Source organism: Anabas testudineus, chromosome 3 (assembly GCF_900324465.2).
Source record: "Anabas testudineus chromosome 3, fAnaTes1.2, whole genome shotgun sequence".
In the NCBI taxonomy this organism is placed as follows: Eukaryota; Metazoa; Chordata; class Actinopteri; order Anabantiformes; family Anabantidae; genus Anabas; species Anabas testudineus.
Window position 1 is genome coordinate 16,929,988 of NC_046612.1, and position 25,631 is coordinate 16,955,618.

The 25,631-nt window shown below is 39.6% G+C and overlaps 1 protein-coding gene across 2 annotated transcripts in view; it reads right to left on the reverse strand.

The window, feature by feature from the left end:
- Nucleotides 1-25,631, reverse strand: part of prmt3 (protein arginine methyltransferase 3) — a 46,950-nt gene that overhangs the window by 20,710 nt on the left and 609 nt on the right. Inside the window, exons 3-11 of one of the 2 annotated variants that reach the window (XM_026378885.1) lie at nt 25,063-25,145; nt 24,929-24,975; nt 24,691-24,796; nt 22,729-22,894; nt 22,109-22,250; nt 20,553-20,618; nt 18,014-18,135; nt 15,081-15,180; nt 3,352-3,430 (exon numbers count right to left, since the gene is read on the reverse strand). In XM_026378885.1, coding sequence (XP_026234670.1) covers nt 3,352-3,430; nt 15,081-15,180; nt 18,014-18,135; nt 20,553-20,618; nt 22,109-22,250; nt 22,729-22,894; nt 24,691-24,796; nt 24,929-24,975; nt 25,063-25,145 — 911 coding nt within the window. Of the gene's footprint in view, nt 1-3,351; nt 3,431-15,080; nt 15,181-18,013; nt 18,136-20,552; nt 20,619-22,108; nt 22,251-22,728; nt 22,895-24,690; nt 24,797-24,925; nt 24,976-25,062; nt 25,146-25,631 lie in introns of both variants that reach the window. The other variant, XM_026378884.1, reaches the window with a different exon arrangement.

The following is a 25,631-nucleotide window of genomic DNA, read 5'->3' on the forward strand; positions in this document are numbered from 1 at the left end:
AGAGACGGCACGATGTTTTCTCCTAGGATGTTCTGATATTTCAATGAATTCCTCTAGCCTTCTGCATGCTACAGGTTTCAGGTGTCAGAAGGAGCAAAGCAGCTCCAGAGCATCACTGAGCCACCACTATGCCTTGCAATGGGCAGGACATCATTCTTCTTTTCTCCAAACATTTTGCTGATCCACAGGCCCGAAAATATTCAGTTTTGTCTCATCTCTCCACAAAACTGAATACCAAAGATTCTCTTATATGTTTTTGAAATTACTTTCAAAAGCTTTTATGTCTTAGAGCTCTATGTTTGAATATCTAAAATTAATATGTTCATTTTTTTACAATGTTTTTTTAGAATAATAATTGTTTAAGGTCCTACGGTAAATCATTTACTTACAGAACAAGAAAGAGGGCAAGATTTAAATAAGGCACAATTTAATATAAGTATGAAGCAGAAGCAACAGCAGGCAGCTCTAAAAACAGCTAGCACCAACTTTAAGTACATAGCATCAGAAACCTAAGCAGTAGGCAGAAGCAATAGCAAGCAGTTAGCAACAGCTGTAAAACCTAGCAGCATTCCCTTTACCCAAAACAACTAGGAACCAACAAGCATTAACAAAATTAGCAGTAGCAGCAAAACTGGTTGAGAAATTGAACAGAGAAGCTGAGTAGCTTGTTCTAAAATGCAGCACAGACATTAATGTGAGCTTGACCATTTCACGGTGTGAGCCTTAAAAGAAGGTTTAGCTATAGTTATCCATGTTTTGATTAAATAAAAATATATTATTTATAAATTGATTATCATACACTGGTTGTTTCAAAGGTTTATATGAGGGTTTTAATTTTTACATAATAAAAACCTAGGGTTAACTGTACTTGTACAACACTTTATATAATGCTTTAGAGGGATAGAGCAGACACAAAATAACAAAATAGAAAATCTTTAAATTTAAATCACAAAGATCTGTTGTAACATTTGTAACTGCTGGCCTCAGCCCTAATATTTGAATAGTGAGTCAAATTCTAAACTATTTTACAGCATTGCAATGAGCACTGTTTATTTATTTTGCCTAGGTTGTCTGTTAGTGTCACAAAACCTTCAACACATTTTGAAGTATGAGAATGAATGGTGACAGCTCAGTGATGGGCAACTCACGGCTGCTTCTCATTATTAGCTGAAGCGTGCTTGTGACCCTGTGAGTGTCAACGCACCAAAAGACTGTGTACATGCATATTCCATACACACGCACACACAAACATCAGATTTGTCACTTTATTTTACTCTGATTACTGAAGCGAGTAAGTAATTATGAGGGCCAGGTGAGAGGAGGAGAGAGAGCTGCTGATTGGGCAGAATCGGGAGAAGCCTGGCTGAGAGAAGAGGAAATGGAGACAGAGAGATGAATAGGCAAAGGAGGGGGTGCAGCGGTGTAGTGTGAATGGAGAGGAGAAAGACTAAAAGAACTGAGGGACAGGGGGAAGGGGGGGTACACGGGCGTCCCCAGATTCATGGCTTTGACATCTGCGTCCTTCCCGACTCACTGCTCACAGCCCGTTTGTCATGCCCCTCCCTACCCCCACACTCTTCTCTTGCTCTCTCCATCTCCCCCATTGGTCAGCTACGAGAGAGGGAAAGACAGTGTAGGAGGGGACATGGGACTAAACAGATCCCTTTTCCAGGATGCTGTGCTGTGCCAGGCATGCCGGGACAAATTTCAGGATGAAGGGGAGGTTAATGTAGTGAGGAGAATGAGGGAGCTGTTGTAACTCTTTTCTAATGTTACTTAAACACACAGAAAGCAGTGCTGCAGGGGTGGACTAATAACTCAGTACAGACATGCACACACACTGAAAATCTTAAATAAATGTATGAACAGATGCTGATAAATCTAATGTGACACAATAACTGTACTAGGACCAACATTCAATAAATTTAGGTATGATCTTTGTTTTGGTAATTGCATTGAAGTGCAGTCTGGCTCTGTTGAAATGGAGAAATATTTGCTTCACAGATTTATAAATTAAAACTGCCTCAAGCATGTTTACCTCTGAACAAAAACAACAACATGGAGGGGCCTATATTCATGTTACCGACACAGGTTGTTTTTTTAGTGCCTGGCATCACGCATTAAAATTGAGGCATAGCAAATAAACTGAATTTACCAACATGAATCTCAAGAGATTTATGTTAAGAGATTACATTTACTTTAAAAAAAAAAACTGTGTAAATTCATTCATTCATTCATTCTAATCTCAGAGAAAACCAAAAAAAGTATATTTCCATAGATATTTTATGGTATAAATAAAGAAAAAACAGCACAGCAGCTAGATAATTTATACTGGAATATGTAGTTTCAGTAGAGTGTTTTAGGCTGTAGAGCTTTAAAAATATATCTTATTTTGATTTCATATTTCCCAGATTTCTTTGCCTTGTTTTGATTATTTCCATTTACCATGTTGGGAGGTAGCAAACCTTGTGCAAAGCATAAGGGTTAAAGGCTCATGACAAAACATACTGTGTCCTCTGACCTGTTACTTTCTGCCTCACACAGGACACATCTTCACCTGTCCAATCTTCACTGCTAACAGATCCGTCTCCATAGGTGGTTGTTCATGTGTGTGTATCTGTGTGTGTGTGCTCCCTTGTGTCCCAACAAGTCACAAAGCAGTGTGGTGGAACAGTTCCTTAGCTTGGCTTAGCACAAGCCATTAAATGTGGTTAGTGGCTGGGATGGGATGACCCAGGAGACTGTGAGACACACACACACACACACGTTATAAACTTGCTTTTGTATAACATAGGCCATGCTAATCTACTCTGTTTATGTATTGCCTTACCCTAACCATCACAATTAACTGCCTCACCCTAAACTACACCCTGACCCTAAGTAAAATCTAAATCTAACCCTAACCATAAAACTTAGTCTAAACCCCAAAATACAAACAGACACACAAAGGCAAATAGCTATAGCTATAGACATCAAGCTACAGTCTTAGTGCAATATTCCCCATTTAAAATATCTTCACCTCATATGAGTCAGAGTATGACAGAACAGAACCCAAACTCAACAAATGCACAAATTTCACCTCTTCCTCCAACCTTCAGGACAGCCAATAAGTAGACATGTTGTGAAAACAGCTGTGTGCTAGGTGTCAAGACTCTCCACTGATCAAACTGTTCATCTTCAACTATATTAATCCCCCATGCCATGGTGATAGTTAGTGTTTCATTTCATTTACATTTTCTGTGAAAAGCTAGTTTTGAGAGCCACCCACACATAGATTCTAATACAACTATCCTTTTTGTTACCTTAACTTGGTGACGACATAACAGGAGACAGAATATGTATGTGACCTACCTGAGCCACCATCAGCCAAATAGAGGTCTCTGGCATAAAGGACAGAGTCCAACATGGACTCAAACAGCAAGAAGTAACCCTGGAAAGAGAGAAAACACACATTAATATCCCAACATCTTATCATCCAAAAGAGTTAACTGAACAAAAGACAAAAGCATCTGGTCATTCAGTATTATCTGGTAACTTTGACAGTTTAATCACACAACACATGCCAGGTCAAACAGAACTACTGGACAATTCAATTATTTTTCAATCTAACTATGGTGGAAGGTTAAATTAGCAGTGACTACAAATCAAATAATGTGCCCTCATGGTCTGCCACACAACATCTAAAAGTTTGACCTAGGGCTGACCTTGTGTTCTGCTTCAGTAAGACAGCACATTAACCCCAGTATTATACCACTAATGCTGTTGGCTATGACCAAAGTGGCAGAAACTGCTGACAATTTTTTTTCTACCTGCTACCACCAAAAATATCCATCTCTGCTTTTAGATCAAAAGAACTGAATAAAAAGCATTCATATTTAATTTTCAACATGGATATTTGTTTTCCATCATAATGTTTTGCAAATCAAATGAGAATTGAGAGTCCATAATAAGTGCTTTTTACGGCCCCATAATAAATGCTTAATTCTGTCCAAGTCTAATATTTGGAAAAAAATTTACTACCACAATATTGGAAACTTGGACTCACACAAACTAATTTGTCAGTATTGCTAGAAAAATATAAGAAAATAAAATGGTCTTATACCGGTTTATGTTTAAGAGCCCAATACCTCTACTTTCCCTTCTGGAGGGAAAGATAGATAGGGAGAGGTGAGGGCCAGAACAGTAGATAATGATAAAGTGAAGTGAATGAGGGTAGTGTGTATGAGATAAAACTTAGATAAAGTGATAAATGGGGAGAGAGAGAGAGAGAGAGAGAGAGAGAGAGAGAGAGAGTGACAGAGAGAGAGAGAATGCACTGGCCAGCTGACTAGCAAATCACAGAGATAAGAGACTTATATTCAAATAAAGATGAGAGAAAAGAGCAAAGAGAAATAGCAAACAACCAGATTTATAACTCTAACTCCAAAATGGTCACCAACTCTGTCACAGACCTGAGCTGATAATAATGACGACGATGAAGCCGATATAATCGTCTTATCCTCCACAAGGTGATAAGGGGAAACATTTTCTTTGCTTATCGACAGTGGACTAGTCTCAAACCAAAGTCAGTCGGGCAGCATCGTCTTATTTATAAATTATAAACTATTACTAGCCGATCGTCTGCTGCCTGCCGTGGTCCAGTTGATGTCCTTAGTGGCAGAGCGGGTCATTTCAAAACCCTCACGCTGAGTACACCAGCCTCGTAATTTAGAGCTCAATTTCATGGAAGACTGCCTCACTTCAAGGAAAGAGCATATGAGAGAGGGAGGAATGCCTTAAAGCTGAGTCAAACCGTACTTTTATCATCAACAATGTACCAACATTATAGTCCCCACTGATACTTCCCATGTCCTCTCAGTGGCATGTGCCACACCCCCTAAATTACACATGTGCAATGTTAATTACCAAAAAAACGAACACAGATGCATGGGGATTTGCGAACGCCTTGAACTGTAATATTCCTGAAAGTTTTATCAATTGATGATATAGGAGCTTTAGGCTGTACCAGCATTCAATTTCATGGATTGCTAGATGTTGTTTCAGTCACACCATACTAAATTGTATGATTTAATAAGGACAAAGGCCAGTCGTGTTGATTTTTTAATCACATGAACATAGAGCTCAGTGTAGAAGTACAGCTGCTACCTGTGGTAGCACACACGCTATTTCACATGTTTGGGCTACTGCTGCTGTGCACACCTGCACGTCAGGAAGGAAGGAACATAAGAGAGGAAAAATGATGACAGTAATGTTAAGTCAAACTGAAGGCCTACAGTGTGACACAGCCCAAGGCTCGAAAGATGAGGAGATTGTTAAAAAGAAAGGTCAGAGTAAATCTGTACCGTGGAGGTATTTTGACTATTTAAAGTCCGGCTGAGAAGCACACATTGCAAACTGTGCTGGGCGCACGTTCCCCCAAAGACAGGTAATACCACTGATCTCTTTACCATCTGAAGACGTGCAATCCTTTAGAGCATGCTTAAGGCAACACTTTACAGTGCCAGCCAAGCAAGTGGTGGTCCCCCTAAAACAGCTAGTGTGATACCTAAGTGGCAAAAACAGATTGTAATGTCCACTTTCTCCAGCACCATGCCTTATGATAAAAAAACAAAACAAAGACAAAGAGACAGCGATATCAGGGCAGTAGCCGACTTTAGAGCAAAAGACATATTCCCAATAAACACTGTTAAGGTGCTTATTCTCTATATATAGATATCCATATCGTACAGCCCTACTTTTGAGTGTCAACATCACATTTGAGTGTCTATATCTACTGCATGACAGCAAAGAAAGGCCATTCCAGCACATTTCCATATATCTGACCAGCAAAGTTTGTGATTTACTGGATAAGGCTAGTTTCTGAACTATTTTTTGTCATCAGGTCTCATAAAGGTAATCTGAAAGTTGAGTCATGGCAACTGTACTTCCTTCTTGTTAGGTCAAAACCTTTTACTACTCATCCAAGTAGCTTCTTCAGTCTGAAGATAGTTGGATAGAGACCACAAATGTATGCTCCAGGTTGGTTTTACTTCATCCCTGGCTTGGAAGGATGTTATAGTCACAGCTCTGCCAACCCTTCTTACCCCCTAAAGTGGGTCGTTGGGTGTGTCTCAGGTTCTGGGGAAAGGGCAGAATGAAAAATAGGAGACAGGTTGTGTCTAAGTGAGGGGGTGTTGATTTGCTCATGCAAAGCTTCCCTCACACTTCTCTTAAACCACTTGTCTTCTCTGTCCAAATTTTGTCCTGATAACGCCTAGTTTGTGTTGTAGTGGATGATGTGAAGTTAAACAAAAGGTACTCGTCCGTGCGGGTAGGTTTTCTGTAAATCTATATATTCAGTCTTCCGTCTGTTCCATTGATGGCCACACAGTCCAGGAAAGCCAACAGGTTGTCTTTAGTGTCCTCCCTGGTGAATTTGATGTTAGTGTCCACTGAGTTAATGTGGTGAAACTAACATTAAATTACCCACAAAGGACACTAAAGACAACCGGTCTTCAGACTGAAGAAGCTTCTTGGATGACAGTGAAAAGTTTTGACCCAACAAGAAGTCCAGTTGCCATGACTCGACTTCCAGATAACTTCACCTGGATGACTGAGAATCTTTACCATCATGAAAGGGAATACAACCAACAATTGATGGTATCCTTGGATCTAGAACCTTATTTAGCTTATTTATCTGTGTCACAGATCTCAAATATTGTCCAAAAATCTATTTTATAAAACATTCATAAGCCATGTCGCTGTACTGTGTAAACATTATTTTACAAAAAAATGATCAGCTTTAGAAAGACTGGCCATCAATTTTTACCACTTCTAAAATAGACTTCCCTTATAAAAAGTGAACAACAAAATCTCTGCTCTGTTTACACTACATACACTAATGTAGGCTCGCTTCTCAACACCATCATAAGCCTTTTCCTCTAAGTCAATTTGCCCATGGGCCGGGTGACACAGACAGGCCGAGGTGTTAGTGTGAGGATGGCTGTGTTTATTGTGTCAGTCAGACTGGATCAGGCGATGCTCTGCAGTATAGTCACTGTGCATTTCCATAAAAAGACTAATGAAAACCTAATGAGAATGGGCTTTGCAGCTTATACACATTAACAAAATTAGCATATAAAACACATTCCCCTGAGTGGGATACCACACACTCACGTACACATTCACATATGCAGCGATAAACACAGACAAAAGAAAAATGGCAAACACACGTTTACAGCTGTATTAGTTTTATAAAGAATTTTAACTGTTTCATTGCATCAGTGCTCTTCGCTTCACACAAAAAGCTATTAAGCCCAAGTATTTTTTTATAAACTCTACAGAGAAAACTTTTATAATTACAGTTGTTTTTTTGTCTTTAGTTGCTGAAGGCTGAGCAGAAAAAATATTTGGTGTGCTGCAATCTACAATACAGATTCCATGTCCATCAGCCCTTAGTAGAGTGTCTGTCAATTAAAGGTACTGAGAGGCATTTCGGTACAAAAACTACATCAGCAGATTACACTTTCCTTCGCCCTCCAGTTCCTCTCTCCTTCTACATTCAATACACGTCTTCCTCAATTACTGCAGATCATCATCACTTCCAGTCCCAGGAGGGTCAAGGCAAAATAAAGGAGATGGCGTGTGTGTGGATGAATGTGTATGTTTCTCAATGTATGTGTGTGGGTGCTTGGGGAGGGGACTTCTATGCCTCAGTGAGTACTCTCCACATCAACAAGCCTGTTCTATACTCGTCTATAGCCAGATTACACCAAATTAGCATAAACATATCACACTCATCCCTGTAATAGATTTTAATGCTTGTGATTGTACATTGTGCAGGTTCCAATATCAACCTAATTTCCATTTAAGGCCATGCAAATGAGAGATAGACGCGAGAGATTGTGAACTAGCAATTTGCAGTATAGCTACAAGGTTTTTAGAAGCAGTGGCTCTCCTGAAATCAATAAGGACATCATGTGTTTTTAGAAAATGTTACAATGACTTTCATCCTGTAAACAACATACACAAGTATGCAAATGATTTTTTTTTTTTAATCTTTTGATCAACTTCATGTTCCTACATTTTTATTTCATAGATTGTATATTGCCAAGATGAAAAAGCCTTTTAAAAGGTAGTGTGAATTGAAATCATGACTGTGGATGGTTTCACATTATGTTCTAATAACACAAAAGCTGTAGTTGTTTTGTCTGGATAAGAGAAATTAAACATTGCATTTTGAGTATTGTATATACAAATATATTATACTGAACTGCATAGCGGGTTCTTATATATCACCACCAATAGTAAATAGGTACCTACATGCCACATTTCTATGCTTCACAAGGTGCAAAGTAGTGCAGTGGTTCTCTGACTCCTGGATTCTCATTGTTTCAATAAAAACAGTGGCAAGAAAGTTTCAAAAAGTTTATTTTAGTGGTTTTCTGCATTAATTTATCATAAAAAATGATTGATCTTCATCTAAGTCAAGAGTACTGCATTTTCTGCACTATAAGGCGCACCGCATTATAAGGCGCATAGAATAGACGCTACAGTAGAGGCTCGGGTTACGTTATGCAACATTAGATGGAGCTGCACTAGAGGGGAATGTCAACAAAACAGTCAGATAAGTCGGTCAAACTTTATTAATTACAAACCAGTTCTGACAACTCCCTTCCCTTCCAAAATGAATAAACAGCTGTTTTATTATTTTCCCTGAGGTAAAGTCAGTGAGGTAGAATTTTCGTGACACAGTTCATCTTTGTCCATGTTGATGGTGTGTGCTCTGGCCATGTCATGCCTTTCAGTTCAAGTGATAGATTAATAACAATGACTTGTGACAAAGGCAGCTGAAAGTAAGTATGTAAGTATTAACATGTTTATTGTCATTAGAAGTATGTTAGTTGTTACCTGTTACATGTGATAAATTAGGTGTGCGTGTTATTGTAATTAGCTTCATTCAAGTCAAGCTAGCGTGTAGGAAAAGATAGGATAAAATGTAGTTGAGAGCAATGTACTCCTCAGTTCACAACTCCAGTAAAGATAAGAAAAGAAAGCCTTGGATGGAGTCTCCTACTTTTTGTTAGCTGGCTGTCTAGCTAAACTAAGTTCACGTGTTGTGAGGACAGCACAGGCAGGTGTTATGCCGAGTTTTGCATGCCTGCCGACATCTTTATCCCCCACTCTAATCAGGGAGGGGGATGCAGAACTCGGCAACTCCGAGATGCCAAATATTGCACCCCCTCCCTTATTAACTGTAACACACGTTACCTTTGTGTTATTAAAAATGCTAAAGCAGATTAGTAGTGTTGTGTGTACAAGATGTGCAAACTTCGGTATGATTTGAGCCACTCACACTTTTGCATGTGTGAATTTTTTTACTGTCAGCTTGAAATAATCTAAAAGATGGACAAATGACAGCATTTTGTTATAACGTGTGTTACAGTTAATAAGGGAGGGGGTGCAATATTTGGCAACTCGGAGTTGCCGAGATCTGCATCCCCCTCCCTGATTAGAGTCGGGGATGCAGATGTCGGCAGGCATGCAAAACTCGGCATAACACTGGATCTTGAGTTTAAACTCTGCCTCTTAAGCGTGTCTCTTAATAGGAGCCATTTTGGGGTCTTTGCACAAACACACAAATGGAAACGAAACGGCACGCTTCGCGCAGTCATATTCTACTACTACTTCTTCTACGAGTGAAAATGGACTCGGCGGCTGTTTACCCTAGTTGCGAAACCTGTTGCGGCTCAATATTGATCCATATATAAGGCGCACCGGATTATAAGGCGCACTGTCGGCTTTTGAGAAAATTGAAGACTTTTAGGTGCGCCTTATAGTGCGGAAAATAAGGTATTAACATATATAATTTGCCTAAAATAATACAAAAAAATTCTGATCTTTCATGTATTTATTGAGATTAATGATATTTCAGGCACATCATATTTGTTAATACTCTTGACTTAGATGAATGCAGGCAACCACTAAATTCCAAAATGTCCCCCTATATTTTCTTGCCACTGTACACCTATGTGATTTAAAGATGAATAATTAGAAGAAAGAGCTTACTGGCTGAAGTAACTTAAGTAATTTAAGTAAGTAGATGCAAACTGGTACGTTATTAAAAATCTTAAAAGTTTTTAAAAAAAACAAAGAGTCCAAAACATACATCTTGGCCTAGCAGCCAAGAAGCTGCAAGTTAAACAAACAACTATTTTTCTAAACCTTTCAAATTTTCAAAAACTATTTTTCAATATTTATTGTATAACACTATAACACTATAAATATCAAATTATCTGAACCACAATTCATAACAGCACCTGCCAAGTAACAGCACATAAGGTGGGTCATATATATCAAAAGTTTGATATACGTGCGTATAGCTGAAAAACACTTCCTGAAGTATTTAAAGGTCTTGAGGAACTAAGTAGAGCCAATAAATCCTCATTAAACCATGGGTGCACCTGTGGCACTGATGCTGTATGTGCACGTGAGTCTAGTTGGTTGCATCTTAGTCTCTGTTTATCTGTGTTTGTGCGTCAATGTGTTTGTGTGTGAGACTGACAGTCAGTCAGGCTGGAGGACAGGATGACTGATGACTACCACACTCTTCTAGGGCAGGTGAAGCTCCCAGCACTGATAATGAGGCTAAAGAGGAAGGGCTTCCATTAATTTGACTCCACACCTCTACCGCACACAATGATTCAAACTTTCTGTGTTTGTGTATGTGCCAGTGGTAATGGTTTATTGGTCACACTATGTTCACCTCAAGATAAACTATAGCAAAACACAAAGAAATCCTCTGCAGCCAGAAAGTTGAACACAGATCTTTGATGCTTTGCTTATTCAGGGCTCCTTTCAGATTTTATTGAAAAAGACAGTGTGGCTGAACATCAATATGACATTCTGAAAGAGTTTCTTCAAGGTGAGTTACCACATACAGTACCTCATAAAGCTCTATTCTGGTTAGCTGGCCTTCACCTCGGCACACAAACTGCTATGAAAAGATATGATATAGCTTCAGCATTCACAGAGAATTGTTAAATACGGTTTGAATGTATGATCTATCCTTAGTTTCTATAGCACTTTATATAATCATTCTATTTTATATCCAGCCACCCTTAAACCTGAAACATTTTGAAGTGGTTGAGTAGTGATAGGAATGTCTCCCTAAAGCCTCCTGCAGCCAGCTCCAGGATGCTTAATTTCCAACACTATGTCTTCACTTATGAGTTATAGCTAGAAGCTACCCTGTTCTCTAAAAGACCTCCACCAGGTTTTTGGGAGCCATCCTCAGCTTGTTGCCTGTGACCCCAAGAGACTTCCAGAACCAGGCAAGATTTTCCACTGAGTAGGTAAGCACACAGCACTGTGCAGTTTTTCTTCTTGAAGGGTCCTTGATTCCCTCTTCCCATGTAATGATAAATTCAACCATGATCACCTACTGTTAGAGGTTAGCAAATCTCTGGCAATAGTGAGGTTACGGTAATGTCTTGTGAAGCTTCACCTTGTTATCAAGGTCGGCTTTCATGCTCCACTCACTTCTAGGTGACAGGAGTAGTCTACTTCATCAAACTAGTGCTCTAAAACTTGGGCCCTTACTTGACAAACTGGGTGAGATGTTGTGGTGTTACGGGACTGGCTTTGTTGTCCCATGTTTCTTTCAATGCATATGTAGTAATAGAAAATTTTGCACTAACTATAGAGACATACCAACTTTAAGGGAAATACAGTAGGTTTACAAATCTACTACTACTACTTAAACTCTTACGGCCCAAGCCATTTCCTAATTATATGCATGTTTTATCTTTTGAAATGTGTTAAAATAGCAGCTCCAGCTATTTAATAGTAAATCAATGACCAAGGAATGGTTCAATTGTCTGTTGATTTAGGCTCCAAGCAGTACCTCTCCCGTTCTTTGCTTTCTTGTAAACAGTTACTTTTTTTTGTTTCCCTATAAACAAAAAACTGACTACATCTGTATTATGTTGCTTTTCTTATTCCTAGCAACTCCTTGGTTGTAACAGTAACAAAAGTTTGTTGAAGCCAAATCTCTTGGTCTACTCAAAAGTTCATATGTATATCTCTCTGCAACTAAACGCCATTAAGTCTGCAGCCCCATCACTTCTGATTAATCAAGGAGTGACAATCTTTATATCGCTTTTGGGAAGTCAGCCCTTCCCTGTCGCCATCAGCCCCCGTTCTCTTGTCTGCTCTGGACTGTTTGTTTTTTGGAGTACTGAGAGAAAGGACCGATCAATGTAGTGAGTTATGAAATGACAGCGGTTCTGCTAAAGGCAGTCTCACAAACACTGCCACAACAGAAAGACTCATTTGCTCCCTTCACCATCACCTGCACATACACCACATTTATCACCCATCTCTGTCTATTAGCCCTGTAACCACTGTCTGTCTGCTCCATCCAACAACTCTGACAGCTGGACTTCAATGATATAATCCTTTATTTCTGCTCCACAGTAGTCTTAAAAAGAAACTAAACCCTACATTATTTTATTTTACTAACCAAATAATCATATTAAATTAATTAAATTCATTTTTGATGCAATCATTATCCACTCAGGCAATTTTTCATGCAACATTCATTTTGTGCATTAAAACTACTTTGTCAGTTTGGATAAAAAAAAAAAAATTCTGGCCCCTCCTAAATTATGACAACATAGACCTCCCTTTGGGGACAATATTATGTATGTGTACCAGCATGGTCATCACATCTGGCATCTACATCTGCATCTACATCTGGAAAAGTAAATGCAAAAGTTCAAATGTGTGATTCACAAGTTGAGAACAAGAAATTGAGAATACCCATTGGGGATACGGAGCAAAAGAGACTAATTCGTGTAACCCCCCCAAAATAAAAAAATGCAGCTGTTGGAATACGCAAAACCAGCACAGCAGACTTTTGTAGGTTCAGAAGGCCTAGGAATATCAGCAAAAATGGACCAGTACAATGCCACAGATTTGTCAAACAGTTACTGATGCAAAAAGGAGATTTTGTTGTTGATGTGTTTTGATGATGATGTTTTCTTGCCTGTATAAAGCAATGAGCAATTTCTTATCTATAGGCACTTATTATGTCACTGAGATAATAAGACACTACCTCACTATAGGACAAAACCATAACCAAGTCTAATAAAGTCTAAAACCATTTACCATTGGCCAGAAAGTCTGCTTCTGTGACAACTGTCATTTTTCCATTTTATACAGGTAGATTGGAGGTCAGTTTTCGAAGTTGTGGCCACTCTGAGAAATGTCTGCCATCACTGCCATGATGAGAAGTGACTGGAGAATTCTTAGATTTATTAGCACCCTGTGAGCCAGTGTCATCAGAGATTATGCACGCTATACTTCACCATTCCACTGACACATGAACCGCCGAATTTCAATTTACCCGATGAGTGGATGGGAAGGTACTGGCTGGCGACCCCTGCTCGTGACCCTGGGGCTTCACGATGGATGGGGGAGGTGGAGGGGGGACAGATACGGGATGCTCATGAATTAAGGATGACTTCAGCAGTGCATTCAACTTTGGCCGTCCTGCCTGTATCACCACAGAGAATCTCCCTGATAAATGGGCATCAAGGGGACGAAGGACTGCTCTTCCTGGTTAGGCATTCAGAGAAGCTCATCGTCGAGTTTAGTTCTGTTTAAGCCATGTATAAAACATGTGTCAGTGCTGCTGGCACCTTGGATGCTGCATGCTCATTGGCTGGTAAAACACCAATCGAATAATTTACATTAAGTATATTCATGTATATGTAGAAAATGTTTTGTATGGATAATATACTTCCAAGATACCATTTACACCACACAAGTAAAGAAATACACTTGTTGCAGATTTGGCCAAAAAGTTCAATATATCTATAGATATTGTATTATAGTAAGGTTCAGGCAAAACCAGCAGTAAAAGAACGATCACCTTGTATGTATAGAAGACCCAATATATTTATTCATCTTACATCTAATCAACAGTAAGTTACCAGCATATTTAGTAACATTACACTTTTACTAACATATTTACTATTGAGCAAAATACACTGCTCAAAAAAGGGAACACATAATAATTCCAAAGTCCAAGTCCATCACACTTCTGGGATATCAACCTGTCCAGTTAGGAAGCAACACTGATTGTGAATCAATTTCACGTGCCGTTGTGAAAATTGAACAGACAACAGGTGGAAATTCGAGGCACTTAGCACGACAACCCCTGTAAAGGAATGGTTCTGCAGGTGACAGCCAGACAGCAGCAGGGCCACTATCTGGTCATTTGTGCAAGGAAAAACGGGAGGGGCACTGCCAGAGCTCTGCAAAATAACCTCCAGCCGGCCACTAATGTGCATGTTTCTGCTCAAACTGAAACAGACAGCATGACCAGTTTGGTGGTAGCTCAGTGATGGTCTGGGGAGTCTTGGAGAGCCACACAGGCCTCTATGTGCTAGCCAGAGGTGCCCTGACTGCCATTAGGTACAGGGATAAGATCCTCAGACCCATTGTAAGACCATATGCTGGTGCAGTTGGCCCTGGGTTCCTTCTGACGCATGACAATATTAGGCCTCATGTGGCTGGAGTGTGTCAGCAGTTCCTGCATAATGAAGGCATTGATGCTATGGACTAACCTGCCCGTTCCCCAAACCTGAATCGAGCACCTCTGCAACATCATGTCTCGTTCCATCCCAGACGTTGTACCGACACATAGAGGCCACACACACACTACTAAGCTTCATTTGGAATTGTCTTGAGGAATTTCCACAGAGATTGGATCAACCTGTGACCTGGCCTTTCCACTTTTATACTGAGTATGATTCTGAATCCAGACCTCCATGGGATAATGATTTTGGTTTCCATTGATCCTTCTTATGTTATTTTGTTCTAAACACATTCCACTATGTAATGAATAAAGTTTTTCAAATGGAAGATTTCGTTCATCGAGATCTAGGATGTGTTGTTTTACTGTTCCCTTTATTTTTTTGATTAGTGTATGTTAACATATATTTTTCGATGGAATTTTTCTGGCTGATTGACACTGTTGTATTTCCATAAAGAAACTTCTACAAAATATATGTATGTGTAAAACATGCACTGACCATCCATTCTGAGATGATGATGTCCACCTTCTCTACAGGGAGGTTGATGTCTTCTATACGACCCTTGATAAGAGTGATCTTATCCTCCAGCTGGTTGGACCTTTAGGAGGCAAACATGCGAGAGTCAGAAGAACTAGAAACGTGACAAAAAGACAAGATGGAACTGTGTTGTGATGATGGAATGGATAATAATATTGATCATTGAAATAGACAAGTGGAGTTTTTCTTTTTATTTTTAGCAGCTGCCATGGTTAGAAGGTGTGGATTTGAAACACTGTTTGTATTTTGTAACCTGGTAACGTTTCCTTTAAATCTAAATCTTTCTTGGAAATCATGTTACCAATCTCATTGGGATCTAACTGCTGAATAAAAAATAAAGTTAATAATGTCATCTTACATCATATAAAATGACGGTTATATAGTTTGCAATTTTGATGCAAAGTCACTGGTCAAAAAGAAGTAGTATTGCTATTTCAGGTATTTTATGAGAGCAGAAGAAATTGTAAAACCAACACTGACCCACTGCAATCTTATAAAGTTGATATATTTTTAAGATTTTTAAGATGAACAGCTGCAACTTAAACAGCAAACTGAGCAACGTTAGCATTTATTTAGAGCTGTGCTTCAGTTCCCTCAACATTTCAAGTCAAATACACATCCTCTTAAGTTAAACAAGGTAACTTGTCAACTAAAGGATGGTTTACTTTATCTGGATAACAAATCAAACAACAACAACCATTAAAACTTTTTTTTTTTTGCAGAATTTAAAAACTACTTCAGATCAGTAAATCAGCATATTTTCTGCTTTGTATACCAGGATTTCTGATCTGGGGGAACACTGTAATTGTCTTCCTGCGGAGGTGTCAGGCTCAGGTAGGAACTGTAAGATCTGTGCTGCTGTTTAAATGATCCTTCCTTTCAGAACAGCCAGTCTGGGCATCAATCTCTGTGAATATTCCATTATCATGACAGCTAATGTTACCGAGGACAGAACAATTACTCACAGCAGCCCAGAGTGCATTTCTGTAGCAGTGATCCTTATCTTGAACTGTCTCTCCCCTCTCTGCTGCTCTGCTACCACTGCTATCACCTGCTTCCAGAATCTAACACCCCCTCATCCCACAAACCCCCCACTCCTCTACCTTTCACAAGAGGGAAACACTGTAATCTCATTATTGGGGTAATTTAGAGGACAATGTCAGGACTCTGGGGAGAGAGTCGGTACCTGTGTAGTTTTGTAGGCGTGTGTGTGTGTGCGTGCATGCGTGCGTGCGTGTGTGTGTGTGCGTGCGGGTGTATGCACATAAATTAGAAGAACGGAGAAGAGACATCGCATGTTTCATCATATTAGACCAAACTATAGTAAACATTTATTTCTTTTAGTGTCTCTTAAATATTTTTAAGATAATTAGGACACAACAAAACCAATATTATCGAGAATGCTGCTGACACAGCAGCTTCAGAAGCATTCAAGCACCTTTTATGTTTTAGTGAATTTATTGTGCTCTAGATTTACTTTGAGTCAATTGCCAAATTACTATTTAACCAATTATTGAATACTGACCAATATTGACAATTAAAGTAGTTTGTTTTGTAAATATATCAAAAACTAAAAACGAACGTACAAAAGCATTCAAAGCCTTAATTAAACACTTAGAAGTGCTTCTGTCAGCAATCACAGCATCTCATCTCTTTGGGTAAGTCCATAAAAGCTTTGCACATAAACGTCCACAAACATTGAAAACTGATAATCCATCTATATTTATTTCATATCACCATTAAAATGAGAATTTCATGATCTACGTAAAATATTGTCCTTTCTGTCCCTCCACTTTGTTGTCACATTTCAGAGCATTCTATTGGATAATCCATCAATTCCACCCATTTAAAAAAGTATTTAGACATTATCCATTAAGGAAGTGACTGTGAAGGAAGGAAGTCACACTTTTCATTTAAACTACTGCGACAGAGTGGAGACAGGAGATGGATGCTCCTGCCCAGCCAACAGGAGCCACTTTAATTACAATCCTGATATTAACATCACGAGGAAGAGATGGACACACACACACACAGGCAGTCTCACACGCACACATACACACATAAACACACAGAAATACAGCGAAAACTTGCAATCCAAGTAGATTTGAAGGGACCCAGGGGTGGACTCTCAGCGTATGTGTGTGTAAACTTGTGTGTGAGTGTGTAAGAGAGCAGCAGGGGTGACAACATCTTTCTTTAGCTGAATCTTCACTGCTGGCAAACCTGCGACACAGACTGCATGACAACACACACTCCTACAGAGAGTCAGTGGGCTGTAAAATTAAAACGTCCTATTCCTTCAGCAAACCCTGTTGTTTCACTCATACAACACTCTCTTACATAACAGTAATAATAGCAGTCATAATAGCCCCTTACTCAAAAATGCATTTTAGAGGCGTAGTGTGATGGAGGCAGTGTTTGCAGGTAGGTGCAGGGACGGCAAAGGCTCTGGTGGAGGTAAATGGACTCCACTGTGGAGAGCCAGTTGCTAGAAAACTAGAAACACACTGCAACTAAAAAAGGACTGAGGACTGTATTAAAATGTACCAGTAGGAAGTCATCTACATGTTTTAGTGTGTGCCTGCAGCTGCTGGACTGTAGCTACTGAGGGGAAGAAGAGGTGAGGAGGGGGGGGATGAGTCAGAACACAAGAGTAAATTATGTGCATTATGGCCGCACAACTGACAGCAGCTCTATTGAAGTCAACCAGCTGCAACAAATAAAAGGTGAGGGGAGGTCACACAGACCTCTACTCTCCCAATCTTGCTGCACACAATGCAAAGAGAACCCATCAACACTTTGGCTCTCAAAGGCCCGCTATAACATGGATGGCAAGGGTCATGTGACTAACGTGTACATACTGGAAAGTTGAAGTGTGTGTGTGTGTGTCTCACCTCACTATGTCCATGGCCTGATAGATGATTTCTGATTGGTCAACTGCTATAACCTTCTTGGCTCCAGCTCTGGCAGCAAACATGGAAAGTATGCCAGTCCCACAGCCCACATCAAGCACCACCTGGAGATCAGAATGGAGTGGAAGGGGAGAGGCAGTGAATTATCGCAGGGTGTATAAATACAGTAAGTTCAGGTGGCATGTAACCATGTTCACATTTACATTTTATTTTGTGATAACTATGTTTATGTCAGTGGCACTGTTGACCTCTTATTAGAGGTAGTCTGCTCATGACTACACAGTGCATGCTGACAGAGAAAACAGAAGACAGCATAGCGCATGCTAGGAGAGAAAATAGACCAGGTTTTATTTAAAATAACTTTGATAACATAATCTAAAGTTGGAAAAAATGTCTTAAGGAGTCATTAGGAGTACAATGCTAACAAGTACAACCATCAATTCTTGACCACTGGTGATTTATTACCCACGTACAATAATACTTTTTAACTTGACACTGTATTGCAAGCAAGGCTGTAAACTGAAAAATGAAGAAGCAACAACTGTCACAGATGCATATTTACTTTCTTCTGTACCAAGTGACCTCTATGGTCTCCATGTTCAGCATCTTTACTGATCAAACAGCTTCTGAATAGTCACATTTCCCAGAGTAGCTTTTGAACTCCTTACAATGTTGTTGCCGGCAGCATTTTTAATCACCTATTTTAAGTTTCCATAGGTTTCAGTTAATTTGTTCATCTTCGCCCCCCAGCTGGTATTATGACTGCAACACAGCTGCGGGGACAATACACTCATCTATATGTAAGACTGCGTTCATCTGTGTCTCTATTTAAAGCAACTTTAATATCCTTGTAAGCATCATGCTGTCTTTATGGGTTCACAGAGGGTCGGCAACACTGTCAACACAATGCTGCTGCAGCAGCAGCTTCTCACTTCTTCCTCTATCTTTCTGTACTGCTCAGCCACATGTTTGGTTCTCTATCTGCCACTTTTTGTAGAAGGTGACACTTCTTTCGCTGTCGGCTGCATCACTCTGACAGGAATAATGTACATTCCCATCAACACAACCTGCCTCCCTCCTCTACAGCCTCATCCCAGCACTAACCAGCAGCCGCCCATATAATGGATGGTCATGATACAGGCCACTGCTTCCTGCAACTAAAGACAATTGAAAACAGAGGGGTGGTGTGAGTTGGTGGGGTTTTGAAGAGGGTGGGGGTAGTGGGTATAGTGATCGAAGGGAAGGGGGGGTTGTGTATGTCTGTTATCAGCACACTGCAGTCGACAGTTGAGGTGCTTATAGAGTCACACTGTGTTTTAAATCAGCCACCAAGCACTTACTAGTGTCATTTCTGCAAAATGCACATTCTGACTCACTGTACATTCGACCAGCCAACCTGCACATGCAGTGGCGAGAAGAAGTGAACCTTTTGTAATTTTATGGTTTTCTGCATTAATTTGTCATGAAACGTGATCTCATCTTCATCTAAGTCAAGAGTATTACTAAGTGGTAACTGGTTGACCCCCCTTGGCAGCAAAAACCTCAACCAAGCGCTTCCTGTAGCTGTGGGTCAGACCTGCACATTGTTCAGGAGGAATTTTAACCCATTCTTTGTCATATTCTTTGGACGTCTCATGTGTAGCTCTCTTCTGGTCGTTCCATAGCATCTCTACTGGTTTAAGGTCTGGGCTCTGACTTGGCCTGTCTTTCTGAAGCCATTCTGTTATGGACTTGCGCTGGTGTTTTCGTTTATTGTTCTGTTGCATCACCCAACTTATACAGGGTTTCAGCTGACGTACAGGCATTTTTTTTTTTATCAACTTGGGAATTTATCCCTCCCCCACTCACTGTAAGCTGGCCAGGCCCTGATGCAGCAAAGCAGGCCCAAATCATGTTTCCCCCACCATACTTTTTGATTGGAATGATGTTCATGATGATATGCAATGTAGTGCTGTGTGTTCTTTCCAAATAGTTCAATATAGTTTTATTAGTCCACAAAACATTTTGCCAATACCACTGTGCAAAGTCAATGTGCTCTTTGGCAAACTTCAGGGGTGCAGCAATGTTCTTTTTAGTAAGTAGCAGCTTCCATCATGGCATGGCTCACATAAACGTATTCATCTTGTGTGGAACAAACTCAAAAAGTGAGAGTGTTTTTTGTGAGTCGAAGTAGCTCTAGCCCACATCTCCAAACCAGTTTTCTTAACTTATGCTAACAACTGATTCCAATTAGCTTTTTTTGAGGTCATTTTCAATGGGTTCACATATTCCACTTGCACTGTGACGTTTAAATGGTTGTTCTCAATAATGACACGAAAGATCAGATTTGTTTGTGTTATTACTTTAGGCACATTATATTTGTTAATATTCTTGACTTGAAATGAATGCAGTAAACTGAAATTCCAAAAGGTTCACATACTTTTTCTTGCCGCTGTATACACATGTGAACACCGGTGTTTTCTTGATGCAGTTGAATTAGTTGTGTAACTAATGGATGGATTTATTTGTTGAACAGGCTCACCTTGTCTCTGAACACTTCAGGGTTTTGGTACATGAAGTTGCGGTAACTCTCTGTGCGCACTTTGTCCTGCGAAGAGAATATTAAAAACTCAGATAATCACACCTCTAACTGTGGAATATGAGTATCTTTAAAATCAAATCTGTTGCAGATCACTTTGCGGTTCTTCAAGCTGTACAACTGTGTATTTAGGGGTTTTTTTCAGCAAATAGTGCTACAAACTTGAATCAACACTGGCGTTGTCACCTCCCTGCAGAAGAAAAATCTCAGAAAAAAAAGGCACACAAATATTTTTCTACATAGACTGTTGGGGGTTCATGAAAATTGAAGAGCAAAATTATTGGATAAATACAGCCAGAGGGGATTTTTCCTTTTGGAGGTCAGGTCAGCACTCACAAATTAATCTGCCAATCAAACATGGCCAGAAAACCGAGCACGTCAGTACAAGATACAGTGGAAATGAAGTGGAATTAAATTTTGCCTCAGACCCAAATATGCAATATCACAATTTAACAATGACCAAAGTCTGTGATTGTTGTAATTAATTTCTTTGTCCATTCTATCTATCAAAGATTTTCTTTCTGAGGTGCAGCAGAATGACAGTAACTACATGCAATATTTAATCTGACATTTCACACTAAATATGAGACGTAAATACAGTTCGCTCTGAAATTTGCTTCCCCAGCTTATTAGAATTAGCTTATTTCATTTTTAGTAAAAAAAATTAAAATTAAAACTTTTAAAAAGCTCTCTTTAGCATCCAAATGTCCCTCAATTTTCATCAAAATGAGACCTGACCTGATGAATCCCCCAGGACAGATAACTGCATGAAGCAAAGTAAGGTACATATATCTCACTAAGAGAGCTAAGGAAACATTACATCCTGTTCTATACGTTCTCGCACTTACACCAAGTGCGTCATAGGTGATGTACTTCAAAGACTTGACCACATTCTACCGCAAAGCCCTCCACCACGTGTTCTTGGCCCCTCCTGAGGCTCTGATGGAGTTTACAGCCTGACGCACACTCACGATGTAAAACTTAACGGCGCTTAGCACCAATCAGAAGAGATGTCAGGAATATGTATAAGCACTGCAGTGAGTAGAACAGGTAAGGAGGAGACAGAGCTGATCTCCACCCCCACCCCACTCTCTCTTGCTCTCTCTTACACTCACACTCACACACGCACACCTTCTAGACTGCTGACACTTGTACCGTGTAAGGAGTGTAGAAATTAATTTCAACATTCAAGCATCCGCCTTACAGCTGCAATACCGGTGCCTCACATGAGAGCTCAGCTTTTATTGCTGACCTGTCATTTTTGAATGAAAATGTCTTCCTCAGTATCAATGTGCAGATAAAGATGATCACTTTCATTTACATGCTTTATTATAATCCTTCAACCAAGACGTACGCTGATGAACCCACTTTTGCTCTGCAGAGACTGCTGCACCTGGGGGAAGTGACTCACAAGACTGTGAAGAAACATGCAGGCCTGGTCAGAGTGTGAGTAAGTGAGTGTGTGTGTGTGTGTGTGTGTGTGTTTGTATAGCTCAGACCTTCAGCATCTCCTCATGAATGCCATAATGGCCATAAGAGCTGAAATAGGCCTCATCCTCGTCCTCTCTGAGCTCTGCCACAGTGCCCAGGTTACCAGATCTGCCAGTTTCTGTGTTCAGCACCAAACCCTGAGCCAATAGCCTGAAAGAACACCAGAATGATCCAAGTTTAACTTCTCAAATTAGTGTACGGAACAAAAGCAGCACACAACCTTCATGCAGGACGAAGCAGTAAATGGAGGCGGTGGGAGGCATTCATCTTTCTAACCCTCTTCCAACCCCCCCCCAACCTCACTCTTTCTGTAATTTTCCCTTATTGCCCCCCTTCCTATCCCTCTCCTCACTTTAACCTCCATGCGGCAGTGGAATTTTCCCATCCCTTTTTTATCTGTCCCCTTCCTCCAAACTTCTTCCACAGAGCGCTCTAAATGATGATTCTGCAATAATGGGTTCACTGTGTCCCTCTGCTGGCTAAAGTAAAGAAGTGCATGAGTAAAGAAACTACACTGGATGCTTGAGAGATTTAAAAGTTAAAAATAAAAGCACTAACACGATATAAAAAGATAAAAATTATCATATCTAGTAGTTAGTAAAACATGAAAATAAAGAAACATAAAGACCTCAGTTTGTGCAGATCATCCATGGCTCTGGCCAGCGCCTCCTCTGAGAGTCGGGCTCTTTCTTCAGCGGCCTGCGCCCTCTGCAGCAGGGCATCATGGGTCTTAGGCTCAGACAGTGGGCATGCTGCCACTCTTGCTGCCTCGCTCCCGCAAAGCTCCTCAGGATCTGCCAGAAACAAAGAGAAGACAAACAGAGATGTAAGCCATATAACAAGAGGTCAGCACTGTGGACAAAATGTGTTTTAAAAACAATAAAACACAAACTTCGTCTCCTGTCTCCAAATATTAGTTTTCATGTTTGTATTTACGTGTTGCATGCTTTTTGCTGTATTAAAAAGGTGTCCAAGGGCTTTAACAAATTGAAATCAATACAAATGACCATAACTGATCTGGTAACTAATACTCTGTAGATGAAATTGGTATTAGTTTTGTTTGAGATGTCCATATTTCTGCCAAGATATTGTAAATATAATGTAGTTATCGGGAAGAGATATTTTTGGGGGGCTCTATTTTGAGCACAACCGTGTAATTATAAACATAAATTACAGTGATCCGAAAAAGCTAAAATCTATATCCATAGAATTCGGAGGCTGAATGAAATGTATTGTATCTTTTCTCAACCTGAAAATCTGTCACACCACTCCACTAACCTGAAGCTAAATCCTGCTTTTCTTCTTTTTCAAAGAGATTCTGTTCAACACATCAAAATATACTTGTGTCCTCTTTATTAGGTACTGTACATCTGTACAATCTATTGAAATCCATTTTCCATTTTCTCATTAGGAGCATAACACAAAGGACCAGAGGTTTAAATGATTAAAGTGGCCATATTTTGCTTAGTTTTGGGTTTCTATTTTGTTCTGTGGTTCCATTAATATGATTAATTTCAAGTTTTAAAGAAGTGCAAATACATAATGCATCTTTAAACAACAGTACCTTGAAGCCTTAAGACTAAAAAGACTAGTTTGAGCCCCTGTGTCTTTATGGTTCTCCTAGCCCTTATTCCACTCTGTTCTGATTTGCCACCTTACGGATAATGTCTTGTAGATGTCTTTCACCACCTCAGAATTCCCTCTCAATAAATTATATCAGTTTTCATTCATAATGTTAGTTTCTGAAATCCAGCCATACATGTTGATTTCATTACATAACCCAAACTCCCAATTATATTTTCCATTATTATCAGATGTACATGTAGGAAATGTGCTACCATGTGAGCCGAGGTCGAGAACATGTGAAATACTGAAGGTCTTCTAATATTCACTTTGACAATTCAGCTTCTGCATTAACACTTAATCTAGCACAGCTAGTTTGACAGCTAACCTCTGTGGGCAGAACAGGAAACTTGACTTTAGTAGCCCAGGAAAGGGATGGCCAGTTATGGACTTCCACAACACTACTATGCTTCCACACTACAAAAAACTTTTGAAAATGAAGGATATTTGCCAGACTAAAACCTGGGCATGTCACTATGAGCCAGCATGCAAACACACTTTGTGCCTTTGACTTTGTGTAACAACCTTTTACTTTCTATGTGTAAAACTAAATACAACACCATTACCTACACTTCTAGGAGTCTAAAAGCAGGCATCCTTCTGACCAGTACTACAGTTTAGCAACTTCCCCCTTCTCTCTATTCTGACAGGCTTTTCTCACCTCCTTCAATTGTGGCCATTCAGAACTAATAGAAACACTTTTGTCATTAGATGCATTTGATGACACTTTGTAAAGACTAGTGTGTTTGAACAGTACTCAGATGTTTTCTCTGTCTTCATCTGAGACCTCCCAAAAAAACAGCTTGCAGCCTGCTTAATGTGAGTGTGTCAATATGTGAGCCACTTCCAAGGGGTACTCTGACATCTAAAAACCTCCGCCTAAAACGATCTAATGAGCTATATATGCAAAAATGTTACACAAACTGCAATCAGGTACAAAAACATTAAATTGGGTAGGTTCCTGTACCTGTCTGCAGCAGGGGATCGTCCTGTAGGACTGGCTGCAGGAAGTGTTCACTCTCCCAGGGTAAAGGAGCAGCTGGCAGGTCCGTCAGACAAGCTGGATCATATTTCTATAAACACAGATTTATTTATGTCATGTTCTTCCACTTATAGTACAGTTCCTTGGCTCACCTTAAGTTGATTGTTTAGTTATTTTAGTTCTGAACAATGTTAAGATTTTATAGGATCAATGAACTTACTGATGAGCGTATAAAGTTGATCATCTTTATGTAACCGTAGTCATCTAAATCTGATGAGGAAACAAAGGGAGAGTCATCTGAATATATCAAATAATCTTCTGACTCCTGTGAGGTTAAGAACATCAGTGTCTACTTACTGTGTTTTCTGATCAAATCTACAAGATTGACCTGATGGTCAGCTGTGCAGTGCTGCAGGACAGCAGGTACAGAGCTCATCACCCTGAAAGGAAAGGTAAGAAAATCGGTTTAAATACAAAGTCAGAGGTCAGTGTACAGAATGAAACTTGCGAAGTGAAATTTGCAAATAATTACACTGCTATGAAACACTTTGTTTTGGTTGTTGCCCTAATCATCCTTAGATTTTGAGACTTCAAAAAGTAAAGACAGTTTAGATTTTTTAAATTTTTAAAATAGTAGTATTCATGGCTGCCCCATGGCTGACCGTCTAATCCTTAAACATGTGACACAGTATATACACAAAGAAATACAAGCAATTATATTTTTCCAAGCCCTGACGTAGTAGCATGTCAAAACTTTTGAACACTCCACAATCCTCTCTTCAATTATTTAAGGTAATCACAGAAAAAGTAACAGTGTTTTCACGTCTAAAAAAGATTGCAATTTTTAAACGTTAAAAAGAAAGATACAAATGCAGGTTATTTTCCTATCTATCAAACTTGGGCCCTTTGATTTAATTTCTGCATTA